The sequence below is a fragment of the Strigops habroptila genome, chromosome 10 (assembly GCF_004027225.2).
Source record: "Strigops habroptila isolate Jane chromosome 10, bStrHab1.2.pri, whole genome shotgun sequence".
Lineage (NCBI taxonomy): Eukaryota > Metazoa > Chordata > Aves > Psittaciformes > Psittacidae > Strigops > Strigops habroptila.
In genome coordinates this window covers 18,341,948-18,361,396 of record NC_046359.1, presented here as the reverse complement: position 1 = coordinate 18,361,396, position 19,449 = coordinate 18,341,948, and the positions used below count along the sequence as shown (strand labels likewise).

The 19,449-nt window shown below is 42.1% G+C and overlaps 2 protein-coding genes across 13 annotated transcripts in view; one reads left to right on the top strand and one right to left on the bottom strand.

Moving 5' to 3' along the window:
• Nucleotides 1-11,527: 11,527 nt before the first annotated feature.
• PIGM (phosphatidylinositol glycan anchor biosynthesis class M) lies at nucleotides 11,528-16,873 on the bottom strand. Its single transcript, XM_030499479.1, has 2 exons — nucleotides 15,024-16,873; nucleotides 11,528-13,471 (listed from the first exon to the last, which is right to left on the bottom strand). The coding sequence occupies exon 1, from the start codon at nucleotides 16,871-16,873 to the stop codon at nucleotides 15,617-15,619; it is 1,257 nt and encodes a 418-aa protein (XP_030355339.1). The 3' UTR covers nucleotides 11,528-13,471; nucleotides 15,024-15,616.
• The window catches only part of RGS7 (regulator of G protein signaling 7), a 285,437-nt gene continuing 282,571 nt past the window's right edge, over nucleotides 16,584-19,449 (top strand). For 4 of the 12 annotated variants that reach the window (XR_003993464.1, XR_003993463.1, XM_030499476.1 and 1 more), the window contains exons 1-2: nucleotides 17,948-18,559; nucleotides 18,853-18,949. The gene's annotated coding sequence lies outside the window, so the exon portion shown is untranslated. Of the gene's footprint in view, nucleotides 16,682-17,944; nucleotides 18,560-18,852; nucleotides 18,950-19,449 lie in introns of those variants that run through there. The other 8 variants (XM_030499470.1, XM_030499471.1, XM_030499467.1 and 5 more) reach the window with 5 other exon arrangements.

Here is a 19,449-nt window from a genome sequence, read left to right as displayed (position 1 = left end):
AAAATCCAGGGAGAAGATTTCACTGGGGAGAGCAGGAGACTGATGGGTCTCAGAGTGGTCAGCGTGAGGCTAGGACCAGGAGCAGACGGTATGCAATCGATATCACATGGCGAGAGCAGGCATGGCCTCTTATTCCCTCCTATATGCAAGAGCTAAGTTTTTTTTTTTTTGTTCTGAATTCTGAATCGGATATCCAAGAAACTTCTCTGGTTTCAATGTCAATAATAGTGCTCAGATAGCACTAATGATCACTCTCTTCCTGCTCCCCCACAGTACTCCAAACATATCTCCAGACATATCTTTTCTTTTGATTTCACTTTAGGATCAAAATCTCTGCATTTGTCATTAAACAGAATTATCAGACTCTGGCCAGCGTTAGTGAGAAGGAAAATGTGGTAAACAAGAGATTCATGTAACCTCAATGCGTAATTATTTTTCAAAGCACACTACAGTAGTGTAAGGATTGAGAGAGGGTGGAAGAAACACTCACAGTCGAGAAAGAAAGGGCTCCTCTCTGACCAGAATCACGCCTCTACATCCTTTTTGTCTTCAGAAGGGTCTCACAAGACTGGCTGGGAGAAAACCTGACCCAAGCAGGCTTTCAATCAAGTTAAAACTGCTAAAAGAAGTGCCTAATAAATTGATCATGCAAAACCACTTCACAATTGCTATTGCTTTTCTAGCCCACAGTCATGACTAATCCCTCGTTTCCTTCCTTCTTTCTTCCACAGGATATTACAAGGCAGAACAGATTGCCAAGAGAGCAAATGAAGGGATGGCACCAAAAGCAGCTGTCAAGTTTGGATTCCTTAGATAGGAACAGTCTGATCAGCAGCAAAGCCCAAAGAAATATTTGGCTTTGAATAATTTTCTCAAGCACCATGGGGAACAGAAAACGGGAGAGGGAGAGCAGTGAGAGAGAGCTATAGATTATTTTGCTCCCTGTTTCATTTTGCGCTACATAGCCATCTATATAATTGCAGAATACAAATTTCTCCATGTCCATTACATAAAGGAGATGCCCAATATGAAAAAATGAAACAGAAATTTACCAAATGCTCAAAGGATATCGCTCACATTGAGAAGGCTACTCATGACAAAGCCATGAGTATCTTTTATAGTTTGAATGCATAGCTAACTGAAAAGGACAATTATTCCCATGCCAGATGAAAGCAGGGGAATGTAAAGACTCGATCAACCTCTTCATTATGGAAATTTTGCCACTTGGTTCAGGACTGGACTTCCCAATTTATTTGGGCAAGCTTCATCTATATGATTTGTTCATTCCTTTCAGTTTTTACCTATGATATCTGTTTTATATTTCTAAAGGGTCTCAAGGGATTAGTGCCTAAGGTCTTGGTGGTCTTGTACACAGTTAAGTACAGATAGAAGAGACACTTTCAGTGATCTTTCTAGCAGCAATATAAGTTGTTTCAACACTTGTGTGACACTAAGCATGTGGAGTGGCAACCTTCCAGTTTTTGCAGGAGTTGGCAGCTAGTATTGGTCCTTAATGGAACAGCAACATATTTCTCTTTCAGATTTGTAGTTTCTAAATGTCACTCTTTTATTGTTGATTTATAGACATCTTTTCTTGTCAGACCCAACCAGAGCAATATATACATGAAATAGATATTACGAACTCAAAAAAAATGCATTTTGCCCTTGATTGAAAAAAAATAAATACGGTAAAGCTTTGTAATTTTTGCCTCCTTCAAACCATTTAATAAAGTAAATCAAATGGTTGGATGTCTCTGAAAGAGAAGCCTAATTTTATGTAGGACATGGCACAGTGCATTGAAGAATAAAGATGAATGGCTGCTAATTTACAGACACTCTTGACCATATATTTAATTTCCATAAAAGATCGTCATCTCACTGTCTATTTTGATAAATTTGAATGATTAATGCACCTGTACTGTTTACTGAAAGGTATACTTCAGATTTGTCTTCTAACATTTTACTTGAACACTCTGATGCCCCCAAAACCTACATGAAATGGGGAAAAAAATAATAATCTAGTAATAACAGTACCACATATGAGACTTTAATTGGACAGAGCCGGGAAAGACAGTCAGTTACTCAGCAGTCTTACCCCTGTTATTTCCCTTGGAGAAAGAGACAGTATTCGGTGGTCACTCTTGCCTCACAGACTGCATCCCAGGGAATTACAGATACTGCAGTGTCCTGGGTTCAGCTATAGCAGTCATTTTTCTCCTTCTTAGTAGCTGGTGCAGTGCTGTGTTTTTTAACTTTCAGCCTGGGAACAACGCTGATAACACTGATGTTTTTAGTTGTTGCTAAGTAATGTTTATTCCAACCAAGGATTTTCTCAGTCTCATGCTTTGCCAGGGAGGAGGGGAAGCCGGGAGGAAGCAGAGACAGGACACCTGACCCAACCTAGCCAAAGGGGTATTCCATACCACAGCACATCATGCACAGTATATAAACCGGGGGGAGTTACCCGGAAGGCCCAGATCACTGCTCGGGTCGGGCTGGGTATCGGTCGGCGGGTGGTGAGCAATTGTATCCTCTCCCCTTGTTATTTCACTAATCATTATTATCATTGGTGGTAGCAGTAGTGGTTTTGTATTATACCTTAGTTGCGGGACTGCTCTTATCTCAACCCGTGGGAGTTACATTCTTCCGATTCTCCTCCTCATCCCTCCGGGAGTGGGGGGAAGAAGGGGGGGAGTGAGCGAGCGGCTGTGTGGTTCCGAGTTACCGGCTGGGCTCAAACCACGACAGTTCTTTTTGGCGCCCAACGTGGGGCACGAAAGGTTGAGATAACGACAGATCTGACCAGAGTGTGTTTAATCATATTTGTGATAAGCATTCATTGTTACTACTTGTCACAATGGTGATTATTTGGCTCTCAGACTTGTTGCGCTTGATCTCAGAGTTTCAGCATGTTGTACCTTACTTACAGCCACTATTTGCTGTTTTAGTGTTTATCGGCTGGGTGGCCTAGGCTAAGGTTCTTGTTTCACTGTACTTCATGGTAATGACTTGTAATACAATAGACTCATTGATCATGAAACTGGTCTGGTTTGTGCTTCCAGCGTGGCCATCACCTCTATACATTGGGAGGTATATAATGAAATATTTTAGCAATTGCATATCCTTTTTTTTCTCCTCGGGGGGTAAACTTACGAAGGAAGCATTCTCTTTCACCCCCCGTTCCCCCACCAGCCAATTGCAACAGCAGTTGAGAGTTCTGAAGGTTTTAGATGGCCTTTGAATACCCTTGAAACCTGCCTGCTGATTGTGCTGGGGATCAGCATGTTGGCAAACATACGGAGTGTGTTTTACCCACGGCCATCCCGTCGTAGGAACATCCTATTTCTTTAATCTCAAAAATTCAGCAGTATCAGGTTCGAATCTGGTCTAGGATTAGACGATGATATAGGAGGACCACCAGGAGATTTCCCCTGAGGCTGGACAGTTATGAGTGGCAGGGTGTGTGGGATAGTATGGGCAAGTATCTAGGCCAGTGGGCCCCTCCAGTGCTTTGGAACTTCACCACTGAAAAAGTGCAACATCCGGAAAAACTAGTAAAACACTTAAACGAGGTGTGCTGTCGTCCTGGTTATACCAGAAAGGGACAAATCATGGCAACGTGCTGGGGCTTGGCCTACGCCTACAGAGCCCTGCTCAACACTATCCAGCAACTTCCAAGGGAAAAAAGTGTCTCTGGATCTGATGGCAAAGCAACAGACAACGCAGCTATGCCAACTACAAGCACAGCAGCTACTCAGACCCTGACCACAACAGACAACACAGCTACTCCAAGTACAGCAGCTACATCAACCCCAGTGACAAGCACAACAGCTACTCAAACCCTGACCACAACAGACAACGCAACTACTCCAACTTCAAATACAGCAGCTACACCAACCCCAGCGACAAGCACAACAGCTACTCAAACCCCGACAGCAACAGACAATGTGGCTACTCCAAGCACCGCAGCCACACCAACCCCAGGGACAAGCACAGTAGCTATTCAAACCCCGATAGCAACAGACAATATGGCTACTTCAAGCACCGCAGCTACACCAACCCCAGTGACAAGCACAGTAGCTACTCAAACCCCGACAGCAACAGACAATGCAGCTGTTGGTGTTACTCAACTCCCAAGCACAACAGCTGCACCAACCCCAGCAATAGACATTGCAACCACTCCAATCCTAGTGGTAGACACTGCAGCCACTCCAACCACAGTGACAAACACTGCAGCTAAACCAAATGGCCAGTTTGTGACAATGTCTGTTGCCCCTGTAAGCAAAAACAGACGAGAGGCACAAAGAGCAACCCGCGAAGCGAAGAAAGATGAAGACTCAACGCCATTACTACATGCAACAGCATCTGAACAAGAGTTACTACTACATGGGTCAGAGGAAGAGGAAGAAGAAGAAGAGGCTATATCATGTTCCTCCATCTTAGCAGAGCCACGCATCCTTCCCTGGACAACATTTTAGGCAGGCTTTTGATCTCAGCAATTGCAGGCATCTTGTAGGCCTCCCTCCAGCAAATTTATCTGGATAAAATTATATTTTGCATGATTGCCTGGACAACAGTATCATAGGTGAAACATCTAGCAACATAGCCTTTGGAACAGACTCCAAAACCTTTGAAACCAGCAGGACAGAGCATCTCAAAGCATGCCCCTTTGGCCAGACATGCCTTTTCAGGAAAGAAGGGTCACAGGGAGTGATGGTGTAAACGTACTTGTATCATCTGCTGGAAAGGTTAAACAACACTGACAAAAGTCATAACATTGCAGAATAAGTGGCCACAACCATTGCTCTGTCCTACAGCTCCAGCAAGCGTTATCCCTCTAATGATATGACCTTGTACTCTTTGTTTGTGCTTGACCCACATAACACAATGTTGAACACCCTTTCTACTTTCTACAGAATATTTACATCAAATGACTAAAATCTGAGGCTTTAATCAAGTGAATATATGGTAAATACACAAAATATTATATGAAGCTTAAATACAGTGTATTAAATTACTTTGTAAAGCCAGGAAAAAAAAATAAATTTACAAGTATTATACTTTTTAGCCACAATTCAGAGAATTGAAAATTCTTGGATAAGGTGTTACTGAAGTTTCAGAATAAAGAAATCTGAATTAAAGGAAGCAGAATGGCTGCTGAGATGCCTAAAGATGGTTAACTTAGGTGCAGACCTTAGTCTGAGTACAAGATTGAATTTAAAGAAAGATGTAAACAGGTTAACTGCCAATGTGACATAAACACATAAAATAAATTGATATGATATTTTAAGATGTACTTTTGGGTAATAAGTATTATTTCAGAAAAGCAGCTATACAGAACAGCAACGAATGTCTTTCCACCCTGGTGCACTACAATACTACTATTTCCTGCAGTTTCTTAATGAGCTTCAACTGCATTATCTACAGTAACTATTTATGTGTGTTTGATTAAATTTATAAATAGACCATCAGAAAATAAAATTACAGGAAATAATGGGGAACACAACAAAAATGAAAAGATGAAGGACTTTTTAGGATGACTAAAGATACATTGTCATGGGTGAAGTAAAAATAAAAGTGAAACCAAGAAATTGCTAAAACTCTTCCTCAGAGGCACATGATTAACATTTCTCTTTCTAAATGACTGCTAAGTAAAAGGCACAAGTGTTGGGTTTACCATATCACAGGATTTTTTTTCTTTGTATTCTGCTTAGTTATAATACTTGTAATCAAATTTAATCTGTTAATAGCACTGTATTAAGCGTGCTTTTTCCAGTGGGAACCTCTAACCCTTGTTAGCTTTTGTAGTTATGTGGCCAACTGGCAACATGAGCACTGACATGACTGCTGTACCACGGCAATCACAAAGGCCAGCTAAGAACTGATAAAAAATTGCTCCATCCCCAGTTCTTGCACAAAATTATTTACTGTCTGTGTGGGTCTCAAGCAGGACACCCAGACAGGAAGTCCTGAAACTTCTCCAAGAGGCGAATAAGACATAGCTGTGTGAAGAACTGAGACAAATGAAATTAAACAAAAGGAAAGTTAGCAACTAAGATTGTCAGAAGCAGATTAGGTCAGATGTTTTTGTTTTAGTCAGAAAAAGAAGATTAAGAAGATTGTTTGCTTTTCTATGTTCAATGTTTTTCTTTTTTGTTCTTCCATAATTATTTCTCATGTCAAATGGCCAAACCAGGAAAGCCTAATCCAAAACTGAAAAGGAAACCTCAAAAAACATGTTTTGTTTCAAGAAGGAAAAAAGAATTGAAATTTTGCACTGATGATTTTCAGAATGACTGTGTCTACTATTGATTTAGTTTTTTCTCTTTTTTTGTATTGATGAAAATCTAGAGGGGATGTCTCAGTGGAATAAACAAGACCCATTCCCAGAGCTGAGGTCTGGTAGCTGACAGCAACCGTGAAGGTGCAGATGCCTTTACACAGCACAAGGAGAATTCAGGGTTATCACAAGATGACTCAACCTGGTTGAAGAGCACTTTACTGGCGCATGCACATTCCACACATGCCATAAAATTTCATGGCAGTGCTTTTCCTGCTGGTTTGGAGCCTTCTATTCCCAGCGAGGTCTTGGTGATCTTTAGGTGGGCATCTGGAGCAGATCTTCATCCAAAATAAATTCAGATTCTGTATATTGACAGCTCACTGTGATGCAAACCAACACACAGTAAACGGGGATAGCTGGGGAACTCACTCCACTACTGCTCTGAACTAAAATACAAATTTGTAGACACACTTTAACAACTTGAACTGAGGTCTGGTCACACCTTGTCATGAAATTTCTGTAGCACCTTGTTCTGGAACCTTTATTAGGAGACAAATCACAAATACAGCATTTATCATCTGGTCTTGGTGACATCCTATGTTGCAATTCTTCCTCACCTGCTTTAACAACATAAAAAGTACTTGGTTTAAATAGTTGTAATGCTTTTAGAAGGCGTTGGTCAGCAATGCTAGGGTCTGGGTTTTCCTACATCTCAGGAAGTTTTGCGCAATACACAAGTTACTGATAAGTCCCTTAAGGCGAAAGGATCACTTCTTGTGAAAAGGGATAATTCACATTTCTGGTGCATCAAATTTTGACTTGTCAATACCACACAAGAACAAGTATAACTTATCATGAGGTTCTTGCTATACTATTTTCTGTTTATTTGGGAAATAAAGGCACACATTATTTGTGGTTTAGATAAACTACTGAAAAGCTATCAGATGAAAATTACTTTCTGTCCCATACAATTGACTGCTACTGATGACCTTGGTGTGGCAGCTTCTAGATACCAACCTCTTTGCCATCTGGTCTCTCAGAAGAGCAAAAACCCTGCATTTGCTTTGAAAGCAGCTCTGCCATATGGCAGCATAGTACCTATTTAAATTCTCAGGGCTGAAGTATACCCTTTAGTTTTCATGAGCGTTCTTGAAACTGCTTTGCAGAAATCTGGCACTGGAATAACATCCATGTTGCCCATCTAAATGTGAGCCACCGGAGTTTTTTTCAATATTCTGATCCCCCTCTAACAGATAGTTTCTTCATATTCATTTGCCAAACATGCATAAGATTACATGTTCTCATGAATATATTTCACCTTTAAGTTGCTGAACACTATGCATGTTCATTGACTAATGCAGCACAATTCCTTTTTAAAGTGCTTTGATTTGGCCTGAAGTCAAAGCACCTGAATTACTTCTAATACCTTGGCTTGACAAGATGTAATTGTATTAGTTTCTCAGTTTTTGCAAAAACACTTTAATTTAGGTCCAAATAATGCTCAAATTTCAAGCAGCTAAATTCCCAGCTGAGACCTCCTGTGTCATCCCAAGGATTAATTTTAGACAGAATGTAAGCTACTAAACAACACTAAGGATCCAATTACTTGTACTTTTTCCAGACTGCTAAATGAATTGTTGCTTGATGAACTGCACCAAAAATATATTTTAATATGGTACTGTAAATTGTCTATAATGCCTCTAACAAAAGTTCACTTCTCTTTCCACAGAGGCGTAATCAAAGCCAGAAGTACACGAGAGTGAAGTAAAGAGACAAAGTGCAGTAAATGTCACTGGCAACTAGTGGCTTTAAAAAAGGCATTTTCAAACACCTTGTAAGACACAGTGTTTACCTTTGATGTCTCTTGCTGGGCTTCTAACCTGTTTGTGAAGAACCTGGGACCAGGTGGCTCTTAGAAGGGCAGAACACACTCTGCTCCTGTTGTGATGAAATAGTCAAGCGTGGCACCCATACGCCTGCAAGCAAATGTGAGAAAATGTGCTAGTATGAGAATAATTGAACGGACTGGTTTAGACAAAAGCAGAAACTTCCCCAACACTAATCTATTCCAGATTGCAAGGAAGATTTCAATAGCTTTTGTCTTCTTTGAATTCTCAGAGGACCATTGTAAAATCCAAACCAACGAATGACATACACAGGACAATCTTTCACACTGGATTAACAACGTGAAAGACCTCAGGATCAAAACTGCAGGGAACCACCAGATGCAAGACATGTCTATGTATCTACCTGCACAGGAGTTACATGGGAATTGTATCACTGGTAAGTATTTGCCTTAGCAGCTGCAGTCACACAAGCAGCCTGTAATATATGAACAGTTCTGATCTATACCATGTGTAGTGAGCTTTCTCCTAACCCTGACATTTAAAACACTGGCAACACAAAGGAATTCCTTTTGTCCAAAGCCACATTTTGGTGTTATGCTTGGCTGCTCTGACAGGGAGGTGAGGGAGAGAACCAGGCTAAAATTTGAGTGCCACCTTCCCTCAGAGATGGCAGGTGCCATGCCAGGGATAGACAGAGGGAAGGAGACCTCCAGCCTCTCCAACACAGCAGCTGTTTTCAGCCTGGAATTTCTGAGATCAAATAATTTCTCAGCATGGGTCATCCCAGGCTGCTCATCACCAGCTATGCCTGGAATGTTGCCCATTCCTCTTTACTTACTTAAATAATGTTTTAGACACAAAATTGGCCAAACTCTTTAGACTTGTACCCTGACAACTGCCGTGGTCTGTGGAAAGGGTTTATTTTCTAACAAAAGATCATGTGTTATCCGCAGCCATCACTATTTTTCCTTACCCACAGACTTCAGTTAATAATTCTAAACGGCAGTACGTATCATTCCAGAGCTAAAGGTAAATTGTCATTGAAGCAGAAGACTTTAGTAAAGACATTTTTGGCTAAGGGCTGGATCTTTCCAGTGACACAAGTCATTAACAGTACAGGTGACTGGAGTTGTGCAAATTTATCTGTTTTTTCCCCTCTTCTTTCTTTTCTCCATCTCATTGAGAGCATGTTAAGTCCTGTAAGAAGGCTGTGGTTTACTTTTAGGAGAGAAGGTAACCAAGCTCTACGGCCTTGTTATGCTTGAATTAACTTGGCCTAATAAGCTGTCTGAATCTACCTGTTTTTTTAATTACCTAGCCAGCTAAAAACACGTCTCTTTGATCATACAGATATATTTTGTCAGCTTTGACTTTTCTTTTCTACTCTTCTTACCTATCAATCTGTCACCAGCTGCTAACTGTCAACTGTGAAATGCCAATGAAACAAGTCGCAGTTGTGGTTTACTGGCACAATCTGGTAGCATCCCCTCTGGAAAGAAAAGAAAGAGGGAGCAGATGCACAGGCCCAGAACTGCGATGTTAGCTGACATAAAACTTCATGTGATGAAAAAGAAAGGGCATAACCAAATAAACCTTGGTTATGGGAATGGTCTGGTGAGAATGCTTGTGTGGTCAACAATCTAGGAACAACCATCATGGATCAGACCACTATCCTCCAAATGTTGCCAGCAACAGATGCAAAGGAAAACTAAACAGATGGAGGAGAGATTTACTCAGAAATACTTCCCTAGTTCACCATGATTTGCAGCTTGGTAAATTCCCAAGACCAGAGAAGATATTTTTTTGAATTTAATAGCCCTTGACAATTTTTTCTTCTATGTATTTGTCCAGTTGTTTTCATAGCCATATAACTTAGCACCCTCAGTGCCCTGTGTCTCCAAAATTAGGAAAATATTTGTTCACCATTTCCATTACTAAGGAATCTGTAAAGTCCCAGTTCTCTCCATGGAAGAGCTGAGGACTTTATCCCTTCCTTCCAGAGGGAGCTCAATCCCAAAACCTCAAGCCTTCAGCTGATGTAGGATTATTCTGAGTGTAATGAAATTCACAAAGTACTTCATGTGTGAGCTTTTTCTCTGATCATACTTAACAGGGGAACTGGGGCTGGTGTCAAAGGTACTTCTTACAGAAGGATCAACTATTGTTTAATCTTCACATCAGTTTTTTCTACTGACACTTTATTCTAGACTCTCTAACCTTTCTAGACCCTACGTTATGTATGAAGTAAATATAATGAAAATTACTTCTTGTTCTGTGTCATATTTATTTGTATGCTTCTAATTTTATATATGCAGTCATGCCTGCATCCACTGCTAAAAACTGGAATTCCATATTATAAAGTAACGCTGTGGTTATTATAAAGTAAAAAACAGTGGCTGCCATTATATATTTTACTAAGAGGCCAATCTGTCCCTCCACTCTCAAGCTATTGATACATCCTGGTAAAGGGCCTGACATGACCATATAACCCAAAAGGGGCCTCTTCCTATAGCCTTAAGAGATGTTTATCCAGTCGGGGCAGGCATGAAGTCTCTGAATTTGCTGTTGTATTATTATAGATGAGGAGATATATATAGTTACATAGGATATGTATATATGTCTTTAAGATACGTATAGATATATGAGGAGATACACATAGCTATTGTAGATAGATTAAGACAACATCTGGATGACTTAAGAACCACAGAAAAATCTATTCTGGGCATGCTATGGGGAAGTCTGCACCTGAGTGTTCCCACCACCTACAGCCTCCAACACTCAGCACGCACTTGTCCGAGAAGCTTAGCAGGCTGAAGCAAATTTACTGCTCCCAGCAACTGCTTCCGGCACAGCACATCTGGTTGGATTTCGTTTTGGTAATCTGTGCGTCTTAATGAAAGTTATGGAGAAAGACCAAGGTGAAAGAATTGTTTCACCTATACCTGAACACAGAATTGTAATTTGCCTTCATAATGCTGTAAAACTAGTAAATTTTTCTTGGGTATCGTAACATATAGGATGTTTTATGAATACACAGGAAACAGTTATTCAGCCATTCTCTCTCCCATATGAGGCAACAGTAACTATTTATACAGCTGCAGAGCTGTCTGTGGTTTAATTTCCCTAACACAGTTTCAATACGAACTTCCAACGCAATCTAAGCAGACCACTAATAATAAAATCTTATTTACTCGTGGTATTAACTACACTATAATTTTGCTAAATGATTTTTCTTAAATTGTCTAGCTTTTTTCCATGAGTGCTGTTAATCTGCTTCCAGATCTTCATTTAGCTTCAACAGTAGTCCACCCGCTCATTCAAATGCAATGCTGGAATGTACCCGAGAATCGAGAACCTAGCATACCCCACAGAAAATGTTTAAATATGTGCAAAAAAAGGATTTTGAATATTTTTTAATCAAAATGTCTTTAGTTAAGTGTTTACAATTTACTAACAATTAGGCTTGTAACTGTTTCAAACAAGACTGCAATCACTTCATGGCAGTGTGCAACAGGAATGGATTAGGAGACACATCCTGGCTTGAAGAAGTTGTCATTTAAATGGATCAAGCAAACAAAAGTGGCAGAGGAAAACAGCACCACAAGCTGAAATCTCTTGTTAATGATAAATTAGTGGCAGAGGCAAGTCAATAGTCAAGGTCTCCAGGGCCTCACTTTTGCCCGTTTCTTGATCACTTTGCTCCATCCCGCACATGTGCATTTTGGCCCTATCCATGCAGTATTTCTTCCAGTGAACAAACAACATTTGCTTAACTTCCAGCAACAAACTTTCTTATACTCAACCAGTTTATTAGAGCATGAAGGAAAATTGGTCATGACTTCAGATCCTGTACTGCTGGAATTAACAAGCTGGCTCTTGCCAGCACTAAACTTAGAAGTGCTAATGGTAATTACAATGTATTTTCAAGTAAATCTGACAGTTTTAAGGTGGAGAAGTATTTGTTACTCATGTGAGTTTCCAGATTGTGTATAGGAAAAAAAAAAAAAGTGCTACTTTCTTCAGGAAGATGTCCACTGTGGGAAAGAAAGAATTATTAATGAATTATTAATGCTGTGTGATACAGGATTTGTTCTCCTTCAGTGAGTTTATGGCTATATGTGTCCTCCAAACTCTTTGCATAAGAGAAGCTTGAAACTAGAATTTAACTATATTTTGGTTTTAGTTGTTACATTGTTGCTATTACAGAAAGATGTGGCAAAATAGTGCTGACATAAACTATCAGTAGATTTACTATCATTTCACAAAAGCCCGTGTAGCCCGTTCAGTCAATTGTCCATCAGATGCTTTTGTGTAAAATACCTTATATTAACAAAGTCCTCTTAACACCTAGCTCAAATGGGACTGCTCCAAAATGTAGTCTTCTTAGTTATTCAACATATTCACACTATGCAGAGCAGAAAATAAACAAAGGATAACAGTGAGGGTGGTGAAGCACTGGAATAGGTTGCCCAGGGAGGTTGTGGATGCTCCATCCCTGGCGGTGTTCAAGGCCAGGTTGGACAGAGCCTTGAGCCACATGGTTTAGGGCAAGGTGTCCCTGCCCATGGCAGGGGGGTTGGAACTAGATGATCTTAAGGTCCTTTCCAACCCTTACGATTCTATGATTCTATGATTCTATGCTTTGGTTTCCACTAAATTTTCTAATCCTGCTTCCTGGCTAATTCAATCTACTGGATCAGTGGGAGGGACATAGGATAGGTTAAAAAAATGTTGACTGTCAGACCATCGGGGGATTTGAATTAATGTTCTTTTGCACAGAATGGAAGCATACGGGCCACACAGTGCAGCTCTACTTGGAAAATTAGTCAAAACAGTACCATCTCTATTAACACAATTGCTGACTTGTGCAGAGATCGGATTTTACTTGAGTTAACCTTCAAAAAGCAGTGTCAGAGTGACTGCTCACTAATATTCTCTTGCTACACCAACAGTGTTGCCTATCAACAAGTTATACAGGTCACACCTGTAGAACTCCACAAGTGCTACTGTGTGATGTAAGAACCCATAGACCACCTTAAATAATGTTAAGAAAGCAAGGTCATATTCATCCAACTTGACAATTGCTATCAAGATTCCATTTTCCTCCTGTAAAAAGGGAAAGCGCACTTGATAAAATACTCTTCATATAAATAATACAGGTTTCACAGTATGGGCTTACTGCTTAGTTTGCCTGCATTTCAATTCATTTCCAAGGCTGGAGTTCTGTCTTCATATATAATCAGATAGAGACATTCCCTTTAGATATTTCTTCCACAGATGTTCTAGATCTCTTCCCCATCAACTTCCACAGGAAACAGCGAGGATCTCTCACCACTCATTTCTTTACATGCAAGATAGAGAACATTTTATTTGAAGAGAATGTTAAAGGCTCAAAGTTATGCTCTAAGAATAAGAGGCTGAAGCTAAAGCTTTATCTAGGCATTAAGTAAGGCTGCCTCCAATAAGCAACTTCTTGTTTCTGCAGCCCATGCCTGCCTCAGCAGGTGCCAGAAAGGAGAGTCATGAGAAAATCTGCTGAAACAAGCTACTATTGACTTACATCATTAAAAATTTACAATTTTTTGTCATCTTTGATCATTTCTTTCATCCAGCTTTTTATGAGCCACTGAATTATTTCTAAATTCCAAACTCGCTTGGGTGACTAGCTTACTTACACAACAACAACTGTGAAAAGAGAGACACATACTGGATGATTAAACTGATGACTGTAAATCTAAGTTTACATAAAAACCTTTTTATAACTTATTTATGCACGACTTTCTCAAATCACTGCTGAAGGGCAGGCATTAACCTGCAAATAGAAGGTACTCTACAGTCCCTGTTGCCAAAGAACTTGCCTTCTGAAGGCCTCAAAATAATTTAGCTTTTAGCTACTAATGAATTGAGAATGTATTTGTCATAAGGAAATTACTTTTTACCTAAAAACCATTACAATTCTGTCATGGGCACACTAACTCAAAATGCCTTTTTTTTTTTTTATTTTTTTGAAGGTTTACGAAGCTGGAAATGCCTTTTGGCTTCATGTGGTTTCTTTGCTGACAGGAGGAAAAAAATGGGGGAGGGGGAAGGTCTGGAAATGGCATAAGTACGTCTGTTAAAAGCATACGAATCTGCTTTGGAGAAAGAAAATATGCTGTTTGCAACAGAAGAATGTATAATGGGTAACAGATCACTTGTGAGGGAAAACGAGCTATTGGCTGCATGTTGGGATGGGGTAGAGGTATTGGCACAGAAGAGCCTCTTCAGTCTTCTGGTGAAACACTAACTGGGCATGGCAAACTCTATATGGGAAAATAAAACCACATGGACACTTTCTCTTGACACCCTCATAACACATACAAAATGTTTTGGTGATTAATATAAAACCACAAACTAAACTGTGTGTGGAAGCAACTTGTGCCAATAATCTTTAGACTGATAAACCTCTTATGGAAGATGCAAACAAGCTGGTGGTAGAAGTCTTTCTTCCTTCATAAAATCCAGGGCAAGGAAATCAGTGCCCCATCTGTAAGACCTGCCCAAAGAAACAAGGCAGTGGCCTATTTTCTAGATCATGGCAGAAAGGAACACAGCTCTTTTTGCTTTATACATCTCTGTGATCCAAGACAGGTATTTGGAAAAATCTTCCTCTATGGCAAGGGGAATAAATCTGTTAAAAAATTCAGTCAATAAATTAAAGTTTTCAAGGAGTTAATGACTTGTATGAAACAACCACTTCCCTTCCTACTTCATTGAAGAAACACCAGTTACAGGCCACAAACACTGTATAGCTAAAATGTTACTGTGAAAACATAAAACCCAGTGTACATAATCTGTAATTGCCTTATATTAATTCATTAGCTTAACCTTTGTAAAACACCCCACCAACTTACTGGAATGTACAAGACTACAAGGGGACGCTGGAGTTTGACAATCATATCCTGTGTCTTCCTAGACAGAGGTCACAGTCCTCAACAAGTAAAATAACAATGAGAAAAAGGGTGCCAGGGAGTAAGAAGACTGGGGCTGTTCCATGAGGGGGTATGGGCAGGAGCTGCGGTGACCCCAGCACATGCCATACCCTCACTGGCCAGGGCGCAGTCACAGTGTGTCTGGAGATGGCAGGTGGAGATGGGTGCTAGTAACAGAGTCCATCCACAGCTCTAGGCATGTGGGTAAGCAATGAACTGGTCCAGGGTCCTTCCAGTGAGTCCTGTCAGGAGCAGCAAGAGACAGGGCTGAAGACAGTTCTGGAGAGGTTACAATGCAGTTCAAAGGTCCACATGAGAGACAGGTACACTTGCAGCCACTGCTCAGGGCTGGACTGCGGCTGCTCAGGGCAATTAAGGCGAATCGGTGCCCTGAGACAGTATCACTTACATACAACATGCTTAAGTACAATGTACACACATTGATATTAAACAAAGTGCGTGTGGTATGAAAAGCCTTATCAAGGCCAGTAGAACTGCTTCTGGATTTTGGCCTGTTACCGCTGTTTGAGTTTCTTTGCAACATGTGCTTCTTTTTGATAATGGGAAATAATTTGAACAATTATGAAGCTATTAATAAGAAGAAAAAGCAAGCCTGCCAACCATATAAGTAAAAAAGTGTTATAGCCTTTGAACTCCAGAAAATATGCAGGAGCAAGCCACAGGCCTTGTCCAACAAGCCACAGAAAGAGAAGCAGCACACTACGACGCCAGGACATCTTAATACCAGGCATTATGAGGGGCAAAAGGCAGAGATACCAGACAAAGTACTGGGACGTGCACACTTTGTTGAAAGTCACAAAAATTGCAGTGTGAAGGAAACAACAGAAGGCGAGGTCTCTGTAAAATGCTGTGGACACAACCAGGAGCAAAAGCAGCTGAGGCAAGAAAGCTGCGAGTCCGAGGGCAAAACTCCATTTGCTCTCTGCAGTTAAGTACAACATGTAGAAGTAGGGAGAGAAGTTATGACGGACATCCCTCCTGGTCAGGTGGTAGAGGTAGGCATGCTCCAAAAACTCCCAGCCATAGAGGTGATAAAATGCAACAGTCAAGGCAGCCAGCACAGATCCAGCAACAGCTCCAAAAAGCAGCACATCGCGGTTCAGTACCTTTACAAAAAGCCGCCAAGGGTACGCTATGAATGCAAACTTTGGGTTTCTGCCACCCCCTGCCCCTTCCCCGCCACACGGTTTGTTCTGCAGGCGGAGCGCTATGGGCAGCGCGTAGGTCAGCGGGTATATTTTCATGTGCACGGCCAGCCCATAGCAGACCGCGGCCTTCCCTACGCTGCCCCCCTCCACCAAGTACAGCGTGGCGAGCACTAGGAGCGCCACCAGGGCCTCCGCGTTGCCTCGGCTGGAGATGGCCATGGGCACCGGGTTGAAGAGCCAGGCGGCGGCGCAGCACCCACAGGCCTGGCCGGCGGTGGTCCCCCGACGCCGCACGGCCCCGTAGGCGACGACAGCAACCGCCAGGTCCCCCGCCACGAAGAGCAGCTTCCCGAAGACCTCGGCGAGGTAGACGTTGGGCGTCAGGACCCAGGCCAGCAGCGGGGTGTAGCGGTAGGTGGCCCGTCCGTATGGCGACCGCCCCTCGGTCACCAGCCGCGCCGCGTCGGTGAAGACCCGGTAGTCGACGTCTGTGTACCGCACGCGCATGGCGCCGTCCTGGTGCAGCCCGTACAGCACCAGGCCCAGCCTCGCCAGCAGCGCCGCGCCCAGCGCCGCGCCCAGCGGCGGCCGCCCCGCCGCCATCCCCCCGCCGCGAGCCGCACCGGCGGCGGGGCCGCGCGCAGACCCCGCGTGCCTGGCGCGGAGGCGGACGGCAGAGCGCGGCCGCAGCTTCCGCCTGTGCGCGTGGGGGAACGGGCGGCACCGCGCACGCGCCGGCGCCGGACGGCCGCGCGCGTGCGCGGTGCGGGCGCTGAAGCCGTTGCCGCTGAGGCGGGCAGGACGGAGGGGCGGGCGCGGGCGCGGCTTCCTTGTCGGCAGTCGGGGCCGCGAGCCTGGGTGTTCTCCGCCCGCCCAGTGCCGGCCTGGTCAGCTCACACGCAGAACGGCGCGGGGGGGGGGGGCGGTGCGGCACCGTTGTGGTGGCTTGTGTATAGGTTTCGGCAGCCCCGGGGCTGCTGGAGTGTTGCTAGAGGACGGGCACCCGGGTCAGGCGTGCGGAGGGCTGCGGGGCCTCGCACCCGCCGGTGCCAGTGCGGCGGCTGCCGCCGCCTGAGGGCAGGGAGCAGCGTGCGGTGTAAAGCTGTAGGGCTCGGTGGGCAGGGAGGCAGTAGTAGTTCAGTAACAAGAAGAAGGAAAAATAATATCTGTTATTTACCCTCTGCAAACGGCTGTGTTTTGTCTAGACGTATGAGCTCTTTCTAAAGCGCTTAGGTAGTCTTTCTTCCACAGTACATATCTTGTTTAATTAGATCAGAAACGGTACCATGGAAATCAGACCTTAGAGTTAGTTATTTACAACAAAAATTAATTTCACCATATTTTGATTTCTCTCTCTTCCCCCACCCCGCCCCCCCCCGCGCCTCATGTTTTTTAAATAGTTTTCCCATCTGGGTATTTTATCTCTCATTTGAATTGGGGCCGACTGAAAACCGGGTAGTTATTGCTAATCCATATTATGGTTTTCTTGTTAGAACTGAGTAGGGCATTTTCAGAGAAGCTTTATTCATCAAAGACCGTGTGTTTGCTTGTTCAGTAGCTAATTGCAGCTGTATTTTTTCTACTGGATGCTTTCATTCAGGAACATTTTGGGAGCTGCAGCATTGCTGTCTTACGTTGCTTACAGAAAAGAATCTGCTTTTTCTCTCTTCAGAGAGCTGGGAGCAGATTTTTCGTTTGGCACAGAAGTCTTGGAACCTGTCCTAGCTGGTGGGGTATCCCAGGGACAAAAGACATACCTGTGTGCACACAGCTATTCATTTTTATTTCTTAAGACTGTTTTACTTTGCAGCATAATGCATGGGAGAGGCATAGTAGCTAACTAAACTGGAGAATCAACTGATTCTTGTTTGGTTTTCCTCTTGTTTGTATAGGTTATCAGATATTTGTGTAATGTGTACCAGACTGCACACTTCAACAGGCAACTCAAAGAGACTTCGCCATTAACCCTCCATATTACATCGTTAAGTCCTAAAACTGATGGTTAGGGTATTTTTGGGATAGGGTATAAAGGTGGTTACTGCTGCTTCATAAATAATTGGTTATTCATTACTGCTGTTCTACTTTAGACCAGGAAAGATTGGTAACATCATTTTGCCTCCATTTATATATCTTGTTCTATAATAGTTGGGATGCTTTTACAGAAGATTGTGTCACTTTATCCTTTATTGTGCCCAGGATATCCTCTGAAAATGCTACAGCTAGAAACTTAAGAGGATCATTGGGACTGAAATCACTTGATATTCTGTGGAACTACAAGCCTAAGCAAAAGTATGCATATAGATACTCTTACATTTTTTTGTTTCAGTAAGGTTATTGCTCACAAAGAACTGTCCTTGCCATCTGCCTACTTTCTCCCAGGATTGTTTGAGATTCTTTTGTTGTCTCTTTGGATGGATTATGTTTTATTATTTCACATCCTTTGGGGAGGCTGTTAATTCTCAGACCAGAATGCTTTGGAGTTTATTTGCTGAAGTGTCTTAAGTTTAATGATATTGGTTAAATAATACTAGTTTAATAAATAAACAGAAGTTTGCTGGTCTCAAATGGTTTTTGTCTGACAGTCTGTTTTCAGGCAAATCTTTTATTCTCATCTGAAGTTAATAGAAGTTGTGAACCTGTCCATAGTGACTCTTTTATCTGGATTCTAAAGAGTAAAAGGTAGGTAATTTAATGCTGAAGGCTGTGAAGTTAATAAAACAGAAAAGCTACCCTAGCTATTGTTGCATATACTATGACTGTATGCATTGCCTGAGCTGCAAAAAGAATTGATTTTCCTTATCAATGATTGAACATCTTGAAAATAAACTTGAAGATCTTCAGAGAATTAAGGTTTGGCTCAAAAATGAGTTTGGCTTCAGATTTGATCCCAGCTTGCTTAACGTGATTTGTAGACTGTAATGCAGGAAGGAGGGCCATCTTATTAAAGTTATAAATCTGTTCTTCCTGTAAAATGCTGGTTTTATTTATACAAGCCACCAGGAGCCACTTTTAGGAAATGCTAGGAGATAAAAACTAATAGAACTGCTGGGACTGAAGCTGATTGATTCTGGTTCACATGAAGATAGATAAAATATTAACTAAATAGGGATGCATATATATGTGCACACATGTATAAACAGATTTTTTCCATTACCTACCAAACCTGCATTTGATTTACA